This window comes from Cupressus sempervirens, chromosome 3, assembly GCF_028749045.1.
Source record: "Cupressus sempervirens isolate cs-2001-9-10 chromosome 3, ASM2874904v1, whole genome shotgun sequence".
Classification (NCBI taxonomy): Eukaryota; Viridiplantae; Streptophyta; class Pinopsida; order Cupressales; family Cupressaceae; genus Cupressus; species Cupressus sempervirens.
In genome coordinates, this window is record NC_143120.1 from 799,573,279 (window position 1) to 799,586,118 (window position 12,840).

Sequence of the window (12,840 nt, forward strand, 5' to 3'; positions counted from 1 at the left end):
TATTTCATCTTCTTCACTGTCAGGTACATCTTCCTCTTCTTCCATTTCTTCTTTTATTTCTTTCTTCTCAACTACATTCTGCATATATTCCAACTTACTGGCTAATTCTGCCACTATCCCCTTCAACTCTCTATTCTCTTTCTGGAGAAGTTCTTCTTGCTCCTCGACTTTCTTCGCTAACTCTGCATTGGTCGCCATCTTGTTTGACCCTATTGAAGAATCTTGATCAGGGGCGTTCAACATATAACTTCACAACCCGCAACTCTCAAGCTCTGATACCAAAAATGATGCAGAGCCACACCTTGGAAAACTCAGGAGACCAAAGGAGACATAAAACTTCCCATTCCTCCCCAAGTTCGAATCATTTTTTACATAAAAGATTGGCTTTTTAATAACCAAAGTCTGACTGGCCTTGCTGTCCAGTAGTAATAAAAACGTTTTCTTTTCCATCTAAGAATAGGAATCTGAAAGACATTTTACCATCAATACCATGCAGCAATCATGGATATTCTTGTAACTGCTAAGAATAGGAATCTGAAAGACATTTTACCATCAATACCATGCAACAATCATGGGTATTCTTGTAACTACCTATTATCTATCACCAGTATTTGATAGAATTCTCTTTAATTATTTAGCACAACTACGAATTGAAACAACTATTCTAATTTTAAAATCCACACACCTGGTCCTAGGTGGCTATATCTGGAGAGCTCATCGAATTGCTACTCCAGGTATGCCACCACATGTAGGACATTATTGAAAATATTTAAATTTAAAACACACACAAAACGTAAAACATTACTTATCATATTTTCTGCTCTGCTACTGCAGCACCCCCCCACCCCCCACCAAAAAAAAAAAAAAAAAGAGAAAAGAAAAGAAAGATGATTTGGCACTTCATACATAGTGTATGTACAATAGCCACTTGCCAATTTGAGTAAAGGTGGACTTTTGATTTTGATGGTTACAACAACAAATATGAAGCTATATTAGACTCAACAAGATAAGACATAAGATCTCTCGAGAATCTAATTAATTACAAGTGCCAAAATGGGCCAAAAAATGACCAAATACTAAAAGTGATATGTCCACTCAAAATTTCTCCAAATTGATACTAGACTTGGAAATTAGACAAAAAATTATGAAATTTCAAAAAAATAGCACTTGAAAATGTGTCCATATGAGCCTGAATGAAGCTTTTGAAGTTGCAAAAATTGGGATTTACAATTTTTAGAAAAATCCAGGAACAAAGATTACAAACATCCTACACTAGTGTGTAGATCACAAAATTATACCCCAAAATAAAATAAAAATTCTCGAAAAAAGGAGTACAAATGAGTGAGGTATCACTATTCGAAAATCACCTCAGTAAGTATTTTTCTTGAATTGTCATTGTTGCACCTTCAAAAATCAAATAACTCTAGATTTTGCCTTATATGTCCGATTTGGATGAAACAAGAGTCAATTTAGGGGTTTTTGAACCTTCTCAATGGGATGCCAATATCTGATTTGCACCAAAAAAATCCAATCTTGGCATGCAAATTTTTTCTCTCTCTAATGGCTATGCAGTGAATGCTCCTTCGATTTTAATACTATATAAAAATTTTCCTCAAGCTCTCATACCACGTAAGAATTTTCCTAAGGAAAATAATAAAATTCCAAGATCTAGAAGCTCAAGAGATAGCACAAGAGAGATAAGAAATGATAAAATGAAAATGGATTAATTAGATAATTGGATGAATACATCATAGAAGTGCCTTGTATATAAAGGCAATCAAGATGATTAGAAGTCATGCAAGTGATAAGCATTACAACTAATCACATGCACACCAAGAGTGGATAATCCTCCATTGAGCATGAAAGTATGTGCAATAATGAGAGGATAAGAATACAAAGGCGTATCTCATAAAGAGATGTAGTAGACAACATGTGCTCAAATAAGATGCAAACTACTGTGTTGTCTATATTACAACTCATATAAATATGCAAATTCCTAGGTGTCTACATGACAACTCATATGAATATGCAAACTCCTAGTTGTCTACATGACAACTAATATGAATATGCATTAACTTAACTTAAGTAAAATTAAAAATAGCAAATACTTATTTACACCAACACCCCCTTAAGTGCAACTTAGGGGAATACACCGAACCTCACAAAAGCTAGATAATAATGTAGGATGGGTCCCAACTACTAGGCCATGTTAGGTACCCATGTAGAAACTACAAGTGCAAAAAAGACGCAATACAATCTCTCATAAAGTAGAAAAAGAGGGAAAACCACATGGGAAACACCCATCTCCCCCGCCCCCACCACCCCCACCAAAAGAGAGAGAGAGAGAGAGAGAGGGGGGGGGGGGGGGGGGGGGGGGAAGAGCTTGTGTGAGGAAAAGATTACCCACATAAGAGAGAAGAAGAGGAAGAGAGACCAAGTAGCACCCCCCCCCCCCCCACAATTATAGAATGTACACCCATGCTAGATGTGGAAATTACACCATGAGTGTGAAACAACATTCCTCCCCTTAGGAAGAAACAAAACCAAAGGTGTATCAATGAAGCCTCCCCCATTTGTAGGAATAAACCTCAAAAAGTATGGAATATTTGAAACCTTCTAAAGTGTACCAATATCAACACCGAAAGGTGCCTCCTCGAAATCATGTGTACTAAGCCACTATGTTGAAAAAGATAAATCAACATCAATTGAGGATGAATGTAGAGTGTCTCCTCTAAAGAGAAAGTGACCTCCTCCAACTGTTGCACCAAAGGATCTACCATCATGTCAACCTTGAAAGAATGATCAAGTAGAGAATGAAAATAAAAGCAACATGCTCCCTCATAACAACTAAAGAAGGATCATATTCACTAAAGAGAAGATGAATGTCATCAATAGTGTCTCCCAAATATGTAATGTAGGACTCCATAAACAAACATGCAATGTTTTTCAAGTAGTCATCCCATGGAACTAGGTTTGGAAGACAATGAATATCCTACTGTGCTGAATCACTTGAATCCATGGTTGTGTGAATACAAGCATCACCAAGAGCAACAATAGATGCAATATCAGTAGGAGGAGAAGAAATGGAAGGATCAAGAACTTTATCATATGTGACAATACCCAATTTTAGGTAGCCAAAGTCCTCCTCAAAGTCTGAATAAACACTGAAAGTGTGGTCAAAATATGCTGAAGAAACTACAGAAGAATCACTCTCATCATTGTGAGTAAATTCTACAAAGTAGTATATTTGAGATGCATGATTAACCACCCTTGTAGCAATGACCTCTCTAGTCTTTAATTCTCTGATAAACATTGAATTAGGTTTGAATTCCATAGTCCTCCTTGTATCCTTATGAGTGAGCTGATAAATGGAAAGTAGGTTGAAACTTAGGTGAGGTACACACAACACATCTTTGAAGTATCCCCCTCCTTATCAATAGTTCCTTTCCCAATCACATTCATGTAAGTATGATTTCCCATCAAAATAGGTGGAGTATGACAAGGATAAAATGGTGAAAACCTATAGTGTGAAGATGTCATATGATGAGAAGCCCCTAAATCTAGAAGCCATCTCCCTGAATCATGAGTTGAAGCAGCGACTAATGCTTGACATTTGCCCTTGTGATCCTTTTCATTATCAAAATCTAAATATTAAGAAGAGGATGAAGTAGTCATTCTTGAAGGTAGACTTATTTTATTCTTCTTGAGAAGATTCTTGAGTTCATCAATTTCTTTCTTACAACAATAATGTTTTTCATGTCCATTCTTCTTGTAATATGCACAAGTTTTATTTTCTTCGTGTTGAAGTTTTGCCCCTTCTTATTATTGTTGGAAGAAGACTTGCCTTTTGGTGAGGAATATTGTTCTATGGAGGTAGATTGTTATGTGTCATCTTGTAGTTTGGCCTTCCACTTCTTCTTGTTCTTGCTCATATTGGAACTTTCACCCCACTGACTTTTTGAGCTCTCATTATTAGCCATCAATGCCTTAGACTTTGAAGACTTGTGAATTCCCATCTATTAACTTGGTTTTCTCCAACACTAAAAAGTGTGCATAATCCTTAAACGTAGGTTTATTGAAGACACTTCCCATGACAGTCTTATGAGTGCTGTAACTAGAGACAAAGATTGCATACTTTGGTGACAACTTCTTCATGACATGATGAATCAAATTATATCCTTCACGAGATTTCCATATTCCTTAAGTTGTGTTCTCAACTCATTAACTCTAATGACAAAGTCTTAAATGAAGTCAAATTTTGTAGGATCCAAAGCAATGATTTTATCCTCAATCTTGAATGCATCTTCCTCATTCACCTTCCCATTTAATTGTTCAAGTTTATCCCATGTCTCCTTAGAGGTGTTGAGGTTTAGATTTTGATAGAGGATCTTGTCATCTATATTGTCCCTAAGGATTCGTAAGGCTTTTTGATCAACTTTAGTCCACTCATGTATGTCCTTTTCATCTACTTTATCACCGTCAGGTTTCTTATTTGTTTTATCTACATATCATTGACACGTTTCATATTTTAACCTTCCATGCAGAGTAACTATGCAAAGTTAACTTAGGACATTTAGAAGAATGAAAGAGAACACAGAGGAAAGAGATGCAAAACACCAAGACACACACCCCCTTTCACTCAATCAAAGAATACTACCCCCACCCCTTGCGGAAAGAAGAAAAGAAGAAGATGATTTGGCACTTTATATATAGTGTGTGTACAATAGCCACTTGCCAATTTTGGGCAAAGACAAACTTCTAATTTTGATGATTACAACAACAATATGAAGCTATATCAGACTCAACAAGATATGACATAAGAACTCTCAAGGATCTAATTAATTATAAGTGCCAAAATAGGCCAAAAAATGACCAAATACTGAAATTGATATGCCCACTCAAAAATTTTCCATACTGATACCATATTTGGAAAGTAGACAAAAAATTATGTGTTTAAAAAAAATTAGCAACTAAAAATGTGTCCATACAAGCCCGAATGAAGCCTTTGAAGTTACAAAATTTGGGATTTACAATTTTCAAAAAAATTCAAGAGCAAAGATTACAAACAACCTGCACCAATGTGTAGATCATGAAATTATACCCCAAAACAAAAAAAGAGTCCGGATGAGTGAGATATTGCAGTTTGAAAATCACCTTCGTAATCATTTTTCCTAAATCATTATTGTCATACCTTCAAAAATAAAATAACTCTAGATTTAGCCTCAGATGTCCAATTTGGATGAAACAAGAGTCAATTTAGAGGTTTTGGACCTTCTTAATGTGATGTCAATATCTAATTTGTACCAACAAGCTCCAATCTTGACCTGCAAAATCTCTCTCTCTCTCTCTCTCTCTCTCCAATGGCTATGCAGTGAATGCTCCTCTGACTCTAATACAATGTAAGAATCTGCCTCAAGCTTTAATACAATGTAAGAATTTTCCTAAGGAAAAGAATAAAATTGCCAAGATCTAGAAGCTCAATTAATAACAAAAGAGAGACAAAATTGTTAGTTTGTGGTGACTGATTAGTAAAGTACTGTACATACTTCATAAATTCTTTGGAAAAAAAATAATTTTGGTACTATTCGTAGATTTGCCACTAAAGTAATGGCTAATATTCACCAATTTATGACCGACATGTAGTAACCCTAAAGCGGTTTAATACTTGTATAAAAGGGCTTAGGGTTAGGGTTGTTTTATATAGTGGTGATGCGACATAGGTTCTTGTGACAGTATTGAGCTGTAAGGGATTACAAATTGTAATAAAGTTTTAATCACTGGATTGTAATAATATCAGACTTGTTGTTTGGTGGACGTAGCCCAGGGATTGGATGAACCGTGTTAAATCTTGGTGCCTTGTGTTCTTTTCTGTGTGATCTATTTTTTTTTTTTATTGGTTATATTTGTATGTAATTGTTATTTTTGTCCATGGTTTAATCCTTATAAGTGGTATCAAAGCAAGGTTGTTTTTTCAATTATCCTTTGCAGGAAAGTCTCATAGTTGAGTGGGAGTCTCATGGTCAAGTGGGAGCGATGGCAAACGAGGGTAAGTTGAGGGTTGATAGGTTTAATGGGCAGAACTTTCAACTATGGAAGATGCAAATGGAAGACTATCTTTATCAAAAGGATTTATGGAAGCCATTAGAAGGAAAAGCCAAGAACCAGGGATCTATGTCAAATGACGAATGAGATCTTTTAGATAGAAAGGCACTCAGAAGCATTCGGTTATGCCTGACAACATTAGTGGCATTTAATATTACAAAAGTGAAGACAACAGAAGAATTGATGCAAACCCTAGCGAAACTATATGAAAAGCCCTCCCCTTCAAACAAGGCATTTCTCATGAAGCGTTTATTTAATATGAAAATGGCAGAAGGTGGATCTATTGTAGGTCATTTAAATGAGTTTAATACTATTAATAGTTAGTTATCTTCTGTGGGTGTCAATTTTGATGAAGAAATTAGGACTCTCTTGATTTTGTGTTCTTTGCCTGAAAGCTATAATGGCTTGGTAATGGATGTGAGTAATTCTGTTCCTGGATCTAGTACCCTAAAATATGATGATGTGATTGGTGTTATTTTGAGTGAGGAAACTCGTAGGAAAACCTCAGGTGGATCTACATCAGGAAGTGCTTTGAATGCACAAAGTAGGGGTAGAACAACTGAGAGAGGAAGTAACTCTGGAAATTATGGGAAATCAAGAGGAAAGTCAAAGGGGAGGAGGTCTCAATTGAGAGGACCTAATGACTATTGGTACTGTGGGAAATCGGGTCATAACAATAAAGATTGTTGGAATCAAAAGAGAACTAAAGGAGATAAATCATATGGAGACAAGGAAGCAAATGTGGTAAGTAAAAAATCTGAATAGGATGCTTTGCTTCTATCTTTAAAAAGTGTTGATGATTCATGAATTTTAGATTTTGGTGCTTCTTTTCATGCTACACCTCATAGAGGTTATTTCATTGATTATGTCCAAGGGGATTTTGGACTTGTTTATTTGGGGGATAATGAACCCTGTCAGATTGTTGGAAAGGGAAAAGTTAAGATTAAGTTGTAGAATGGGAATCATTGGCTACTACATGAGGTAAGACATGTTCCAAGGCTAAGTAGGAATTGAATTTCAGCAGGGCAACTCGGTGATGAGGGTTGTGTAGTTACTTTTAATGATAAAAATTGGCAAGTTTCAAAAGATTCCCTTGTAGTAGCAAAAGGTGTGAAAGTAGGCACCTTATATCTTTGTACAGGTCATATTGTTCCTTCTACTTTAATTGTTTAAGAGAAAAATGAATGTTTAGGAACAATTGCTGCAGTTGAGCAGGGAGAACAAATAGCTGTTGTAGATTATGATACAGTGTTGTGGCACAACAAACTTGGGCACATGAGTGAGAAAGGTATGAAAGTACTTCATTCAAAGAAAGTTTTAACAAGTCTGAAATGTGTTAATATGGATTTCTATGAAAGTTGTGTGTATGGAAAATAAAAGAGAGTGAGTTTTGTAAAGAATGGGAAGGAAAACAAAAAGGAGAAATTAGAGCTCGTGCATACCGATGTATGGGGACCGACTCAAGTATCTTCCCTTGGTGGCTCTCATTATTATGTTACATTTATTGATGATGCAACTAGAAAAGTATGGGTTTATTTCCTTAGACAGAAATTTGATGTATTTCAAACTTTTAAGAAATGGAAATGCTTGGTTGAAAATGAGACTGGTAAGAAATTAAAATATCTCAGATCTGATAATGGTGGTGAGTATTGCACTCATAAATTTGAAGATTATTGCTCCACTAATGGTATTCGTAGATAGAAAACTGTTCGAAGGACTCCATAGGAAAATGGAGTGGCTAAACGTATGAACAGGACTATAATGGAGCGTGCAAGGAGCACGAGGTTGCATGTTGGGTTACCCTTACACATGTGGGAAGAGGTTGTCAATACTGTTGTATATTTGATTAATAAAGGTTCCTCTACTCCTTTGGGCTGTGGTATTCCAGAGGAAGCATGGACTGGTAAGAAGGTGAGTTATTCTTTTCTCAAAACCTTTCGTTGTGAAGCATTTGCTCACATAGATTCTGAAAATAGAACCAAGCTGGAAGCTAAGTCAAAGAAATGTGTATTTGTTGAATATGGCGTTAATGAATTTGGTTATAGGCTTTGGAATTTTGAAAATTAGAAAATTGTAAGAAGCGGGGATGTCATATTCAATGAGAAATTGTTGTACAAAGATCTATTGCAACAACATGAGAAGAAAGAAGATGATTATGTAGTGCTGGATGATACTCCAAAAGCTGATGTTCCAGCCATTCCTCATGCGTGCAACAATTGGAACAACAAATACCACACACACTGGTGAATGTTAGACGGTCAACCAGACAAATTAGACCCCCAGAAAGATTTTCTCCCTCTTTGTATTCTATTTTATTAACATATATTGGTGAACCTAAAAGTTATGATGAAGCTGTGCAAGTGGATACTAATATTTAGTGGGAGTTTGCAATGAAAGATGAAATGGACTCTTTGCTGAAGAATAAGATATGGGATTTGTGCAAGTTGCTTGCAGGTAAAAGAGCTTTACATAATAAGTCGGTTTATAGGTTGAAAGAAGAGGATGGAGGTAAGAAAAGATTTAAAGCCAAGTTAGTTGTAAAAGGATTTACACAGAAAAAGGGAATTGATTTTGATGAAATATTTTCTCCTGTTGTTAAGATGACTTCTATCCGTACTGTTTTAAGTCTTGTGGCTACTGAAGATTTGCATTTAGAGAAGCTTGATGCTAAAACAACCTTCCTTCATGGTGATTTGGATGAAGAGATATATATGGCTTAGCCACAGGGATTTGCGGTCAAAGGTAAGGAGAACTTAGTGTGCAAATTGAAGAAAAGTTTATATGGCTTGAAGCAAGCACCTCGGCAATGGTATCTAAAATTTGACAGTTTTATGCATGAGCATGGTTACAATAGGTGTCATTTAGATCACTGTGTTTATTTTAAGAGGTTGGATGATGATAAATACATTATTTTATGTTTATATGTTGATGATATGCTTGTAGTTGGGTCTAACGTGGATCACATTAAGAGGTTGAAATGCCAATTAGCACATGCATTTGCTATGAAGGATTTGGGGGTAGCAAAACAAATCCTTGGTATGAAGATTTGCAGAGATAGGAAGAACATAACATTGATGCTATCTCAGGCTGATTATGTTGAGAAGGTGTTGCAACATTTCTCTATGGAGAATGCTAAAGCTGTTAGCACACCTTTACCTAGTCATTTGAAGTTGACTAAGGAGACGTGCCCCAAGACACAAGAAGAAGAGGATAAGATGTCCAAGGTACCCTATGCTTCAACTATAAGAAGCTTGATGTATGTTATGGTATGTACTAGGCCAAACATTGCACATGCAATGGGAGTTGTTAGCAGGTATATGAGTCATCCAAGAATTGAGCATTGGAATGTAGTCAAATGGATTCTTAGATATTTGAGAGGTACATCCAATAAGTGTTTACACTTTGGGGGCTCTACTACTAATTTATAGGGCTATGTTGACTCAAATTTGGCAGGGGATATTGATACAAGGTGGAGTACTAAAGGTTATGTCTTTATTGTTGGTGGGGTAGCCATGAGCTAGGTTTCTAGGTTACAAAAGGTTAATGCTTTATCCACTACAGAGGTAGAGTATGTAGCTGCTAAAGAGGTAGCCAAGGAGATGATATGGCTTCCGTTCTTCTTGGAAGAATTGGGACATCCTCAAAAGGATAATTATTTGTTCATAGATAGTCAGAGTGCCATTCATCTTGCAAAGAATTCAGCTCTACATTCAAAGACCAAACATATATAGTTGCGGTACCATTTCATTCGGTCAGTTTTGGAGGATGGATAGTTAAAGCTGGAGAAGATACATACAAATGATAATCCAACATATATGTTGACAAAGGTAGTAACGAAGGAGAAGCTGAACTCCTCTTTAGCTTTGGTTGGTTTTCTAGATTGAACATGAATAACATAACAACAGAGTCCAGGGTGGTTTGATCTAGCGGGAGCCTCATGAAGTAGCAACATCGCTACAGGATCAGTCTCCAAGTGGGAGATTGTTGTTTAGTGTGGAGCCTAATCAGTCCCCAAGTGGGAGATTGTTAGTTTGTGGTGACTGATTAGGAAAGTACTGTACATACTTCATAAATTCTTTGGGGCTCAAATTTTTTTTCAGGTACTATTCGTAGATTCGCCACTAAAGTAATGGCTAATATTCGCTAGTTTATGGCTGACATGTTGTAACCCTAAAGCAACATAAAATTACTTGTATAAAAGGGTTTACTGTTAGGGTTATTTTATATAGTGGTGATGCGACATAGGTTCTTTCGACGATATTGAGATGTAAGGGATTACAGATTGTAATCATGTTGTAATCATTGGATTGTAATAATATCGAACTTGCTGTTTGGTGGACGTAGCCCAGGGATTGGGTGAACCATGTTAAATCTTGGTGCATTGTGTCCTTTAATGTGTGATCTATTATTTTCTGTTATTGGTTATATTTGCATGTAATTGTTATTTCTGTCTGTGGTTTAATCCTTACAAAAAATGATATGATCAAATGAATGATTCAATATTGATCAAATGATATGGATTTCAAACAACACAATAGTTATTTACTTCCATAAGTAGTTTTTAGGTTTTTATCTACTCCCTAAGTTTATCTCAAGAGGGGTTGTTGGGGTAATAAGATATTTTCTTATTATCTCTATATTACTTAAGCTAAACTTTATGCATGTAATAATTAATTAATTCTTTTATTAATTATTATCATGACCTTTTAGGGTTTTGGATCTCATTTTATAAGGATTGATCTCTCTTTGTAATTTACACTTTCATTCAATATAATATCAATTTTTCTTTTTTTGCTAATCAAGAATGTCTCCTCTATGGATCTATGAATTCAAGCCTCCATAACTTTGCTTCTCTCTTTCTGTGGCAGGTGTTTGCATGTAGGTGATTCTTGGGAGCCAACAGATTTAACTATAGAATTGGATTGAATGATTACAATAGGGGAGAGCACCCAATACGTAAGTACCCTAACCTCACACTATCAAAATATTACATGAAAATTTCAAATCATGCTCAAATTTTTACAACTTATGTGACAAGCTATGTGCTTATAACAAAGGCTTCAAGTCTACACCATCATTTGTGATGCCACATCAATATAATTTTTGCCAAGTTGTCCAAAACAATTCAAATAAAAAGTGAGACCAATGGTCGTGCAAAAAGAGCACTCATTCTTGCATACCTAATGTGACATCACATCATTCATTGCTTTTTACAATTGAAAGCACATTTCATTCAACTATAGACAATTATCATTGTACTAACAACTTTAAAGTCACAATTACTGGTGCAATGTTATAAAAACATTTGGACATTAAGTCAATAAATATAGATATTAAATCAATATGAATATCAAATCAACAAGTCCTCTCACAACCATTGGAAGTTTCAAATAATACATCCTTTCCCCTAATATTGCTAATAATAATAGTATATTAATTCTTTAATTAGAAAAAAAAAGGAGGAAAAGGGGACATATCGCAGCAATATCTCCCTTTTAGAGACGAGGAATGATGCTCTTTCAACAAGTGCTTAAGCATTTTGAAAACCTGACTCTATCTCGATAAACATCAATTTGTATTCAAGAAAACGTTGGTGAAATACAGACAGAAATGGCGTTGGTATTAATGTGTGGACAGCCATGCAGTGGGAAATCATCGGCCGCTCAATGTTTGAGCGGAGCACTTCAATCTCAGTCATTCAATGTTCGTGTTATCGACGAGTCCTCTTTGCATATTGACCGTAATCAAGGTTACGCTGGTATGCAATTTTTTCTAATTTCTGAACCTAATATTTATTCAGCTGCTTTCTTTTTCCTGCCCATGGAGTTTACTGAATTCCCATTTTCTAGTATGTGAATGATCGAAAGTATGCAGTCGCTACATTTATCATGGTATAGCGGAATTTGAATTCGGGGCCCTTATATGCAAACCTCAATGCTCGTGCCAATTGGTCTTTCTTGCTCAATTTGTTTTCTCATTCCTACGATGTTACTCTGTTAAGTTAAGATTAGCGGGCCGTATGATTTGATTGCATTGTAAGCTTCGGTTCAATTTCAAGGGATGAGGGGTATTACTTGTCACCTGGAGACTTATGGAATATTTTTCTCATTTTCAGCATTGAACATGTCTTTTAGAGGATATCCTAGGGTTCCGCCGGGCGATTTCGTGTTACTTGTCATTAAGTTCTTTTTTCTTGACCACAACTGGTTGCTGTTGGCTGTTATCTATATCTATGTAATTTTACATATAATAATTATCTTAAAGTATGAATGATGACCTGCGGATTTCCGCCCTTGTTGTAGATGATCAATAGACTGAAATCACGAATTCGTAAGATTATGTATATGCTTAGCTGTCAACAGCATGTATTGATTTAAATACCGATACATATGAAATTAATAATTAACATATATGAAACTAATGGAACAGTATGATCTATAAGATTTCACAAGCTACATATTTTTACGTGAAAAACTATTGAAAACCCACCACCACAGAACATTTACAATTGTATCATTTAGTATCAATACCAATTCAATACAACAAAATCTTTAGAAACCCTTTTACAAAGTTTCAATCTGTAACATACCTTTCTTTTGCAATCTCTCAAGTGTTAACTCACTAATGATCAGATGTCTCGAATGTCATATTACAATTATTTCGTATCACACAAACTTTATACACACATGTATATATGTACACATACATATGTGTATGTACATGTACATGCTTATATAT

The 12,840-nt window shown here is 35.5% G+C and overlaps 1 protein-coding gene across 1 annotated transcript in view; it reads left to right on the forward strand.

The window, feature by feature from the left end:
- Positions 1-11,562: 11,562 nt before the first annotated feature.
- Positions 11,563-12,840, forward strand: part of DRL1 (KTI12-like, chromatin associated protein) — a 161,906-nt gene continuing 160,628 nt past the window's right edge. Inside the window, exon 1 of the mRNA XM_089821962.1 lies at positions 11,563-11,860. Within this exon, the coding sequence (XP_089678088.1) occupies positions 11,713-11,860 (148 nt within the window). The 5' untranslated portion in view covers positions 11,563-11,712. The remainder of the gene's footprint in view (positions 11,861-12,840) is intronic.